The 2,731-nt window shown below is 38.2% G+C and overlaps 2 protein-coding genes across 2 annotated transcripts in view; both read right to left on the minus strand.

Moving 5' to 3' along the window:
* Window positions 1-264, minus strand: part of krtcap3 (keratinocyte associated protein 3) — a 3,841-nt gene extending 3,577 nt beyond the window's left edge. The window contains exon 1 of the mRNA XM_005733307.2: window positions 89-264. Coding sequence (XP_005733364.1) covers window positions 89-101 — 13 coding nt within the window. The 5' untranslated portion in view covers window positions 102-264. The remainder of the gene's footprint in view (window positions 1-88) is intronic.
* A 2,321-nt stretch (window positions 265-2,585) lies between these two features.
* Window positions 2,586-2,731, minus strand: part of LOC102197755 (nuclear receptor-binding protein-like) — a 9,059-nt gene continuing 8,913 nt past the window's right edge. Inside the window, exon 18 of the mRNA XM_005733406.1 lies at window positions 2,586-2,604. Within this exon, the coding sequence (XP_005733463.1) occupies window positions 2,586-2,604 (19 nt within the window). The remainder of the gene's footprint in view (window positions 2,605-2,731) is intronic.

Raw genomic sequence — 2,731 nt, forward strand, 5'->3', positions numbered from 1 at the left:
AAGATGGAAAATAACATCGGAGGAAGTCGTTACTATGCAGTCTACGGTGGTTTTTACAGCACCTGAATACAATCGCAGGCAAACTCACCAAAAGTGCACATCTCTCAGCAGGGAACGACGTTTTTCTGTGAATAATGTCCAGAGTTTTCGGGCTACAGTTCAACAGCACGATAGCAGAAACTCCAAACCACACGTATGCCCCTATAGTACTTCCCGTATGACGTCACCGATCTCACCTGTGTACAATCTGCACCTCTGTGGACGCGGAAGGGCGCAGCAGTCATTTCAGACTATTCATTGCATCTTTGTTGTGTGTAATTCTCACTAATGGTGTATCCGGCACAAAACTGTGAAACTCTGATTCGTAAACGACTCCAAAAACACAAAGTCATGATGCAGTTCACACATTTATTCGTAAGAACCAGTATTCTTTGAAATACAAAATGTAGGAATTTCAAAATATAACCAAAAGCTGGTATCATGGAGTAACTGGCTAAAGCTGCACACCCTGTACAATAACTTATTAACCAGTTTCATCACAAACTGGCTGGAAAGGTACAAAAGTAAGAGAGAACAGAGGTGCAGGGGAGAGAGAGTCAGTATAAAACTCAGGTGCATCACATTGGTTGTTTTTTTTTTTTTTAAACCACTTCTACATGTGTTGCATTTACATTCTCCTGGCTGGCATGAGAACAACTCTTTGGAAAATACAACCTTGCCAGTTCACAAACACACATGTAGACAGTGGAAAATAATGGAATAGCACAGAACACTTATGTACAAAAGAAGGTGGGAGAAAAATAGTGACCTGAACTTGGTGAAAAAGACCACTGAAATCACTGGATTATCATCTCAACAGAGAGGTGTACAGCTTAAATATTATAGCTCAATAACCAGCATTGGATTAAATATCAGTCTGAAAGCGCAAACAACTTTTCATCAGATTGCTAGACTAGTTACAATACACTTAGAAGTATATTTTTAATAAAATACCAGCACAGCAGAAGTTATCGTACGCAACAGTTGTTTTTCTAGCAATTTTACTACCTGTTTAAGTTCCTAAATTGTTTGAGCTTTCAGACAGCAGTACCAGTAGTTCAAAAAGAGTTTTGTGCCACAATGTCACAAAAAGGCCACAATTAACTCCCTGGTCACAACACAGGTCTAAACAAGACCTGTATGATGTAAAAGGTGTTTACACAAGTGTCTTTGCTCAATGCAACAGGTCCGAGTTTTAGCAAAAATCACTGTTTAGCAAAGAAAACAACGGAAACACAACGGGTTGTGTATTGGCTGAGACTATCAGCGTGGTGTCTGTGCTGTTGCTGTAAACAAATAAAGAAAAACACATGCTATTTCGGATTAACATGTATAAAACACACAAAGAAAAGCCTGGGTCATCTCTCTACAAGATATGGCAGATGAGTTTAGTACACAAGTCTCTCTGAACGACTTAAGGGAAGAGTACCGTGTGCGAACCCAACAAGCAGCAAATGGTAAAACCAAACAACATAAAAACAATATGAAAGAAGGAATTACAGGCAAGAGCGCCTACAGTAAAGCAAACCCATAAAAAAATAAAAGAGAAATTCAGTAACACTGAGTTCACAGTATCTTAAATTAACCAAGAGATCATCTTTCAGAGAAAGAGGGTAAGATGGCTTCTCAAAATGTGAAATGCACACACATTTTGTTGTGTACCAAAGGCCTTTTAAATTACATAGATTTTTTTTAAACTATCAAGTGAAATAAAGCAAGTGTCTGTTACCCAGTTTCAAACTATTCCACATATTTAACGCAACAGGCACTTGGTTGGTCTAACAAACACTGAAATTCAAAGAGGTGGGAATGCTCTATCACGTAACGAGGGGCCAAACGAGAAGAAACTGATGTAAGTTGTTTTCTAGATTTCCTTGGTGTGGAAAAGCATCCCTCCACCTCCCTCCAAGTCACAATTTTGCTGACTGTCAACAGGTGTTAGATTCTACTGTAAAACAGGAGCAAGAAAACCGTGTGACTCTTAAAGGCCAGAATGAGGTCTGATGAAGTTTTACACCATCTCCTCCCAGAACACAAACAGGTCAGGCAAATCATTATGTAAACACCCTGCCCTGAAATACAACTGTGAGGAAAGTGTAGCTTTCAATATAAAACTGCAACTAAGTGTGTTAAACTTGATCAATGTTCCAGCACTGATTAAGTTTAGCTTGCAATTCGACATACCTAACTTAATAGCCAAATCATTCAAAAGGACCTGGCATGAACATATTGTAGGCGTGTATGTATTTGACTTTTAAAATAAAAACTTCAAATTACTACTGGAGGTTTGTGTGGAGTCATCTGGCTTTACTTTTAATATTTGGGAGCTTTTAGGAAATGTTATTCCCTGAAGTAAGAAAGCGCTTCTCCTTTGGTCACATCATCGCTTAAGGCTTCGTTAAAAAAATAAAATAAAAATGAAACAAGCAAACCAGGTAGTCACTGTGTTGAGTAACAAAAAAGAACATGTAACAAGGCTGAGAGCGATGGTCTGGTAAGCCATAGCTAGTGAGGAACTTGGTTGAATGATTCTTCTAGTTGAATGGCTACTGTGTTTTGGTCCACCTGCAGAGAACATAAAGACAATGACAACAACCCAGGATGTTATAATCACACATACATACAAATAAATAAATATATAACAGAAACTGTGTCAGGAAGTAAGAAATGTTGTCAAAAAAGTAAAAAAAAA

This window comes from Pundamilia nyererei, unplaced genomic scaffold (assembly GCF_000239375.1).
Source record: "Pundamilia nyererei isolate P.nyererei 1_Seehausen unplaced genomic scaffold, PunNye1.0 scaffold00051, whole genome shotgun sequence".
NCBI classification, from domain to species: domain Eukaryota; kingdom Metazoa; phylum Chordata; class Actinopteri; order Cichliformes; family Cichlidae; genus Pundamilia; species Pundamilia nyererei.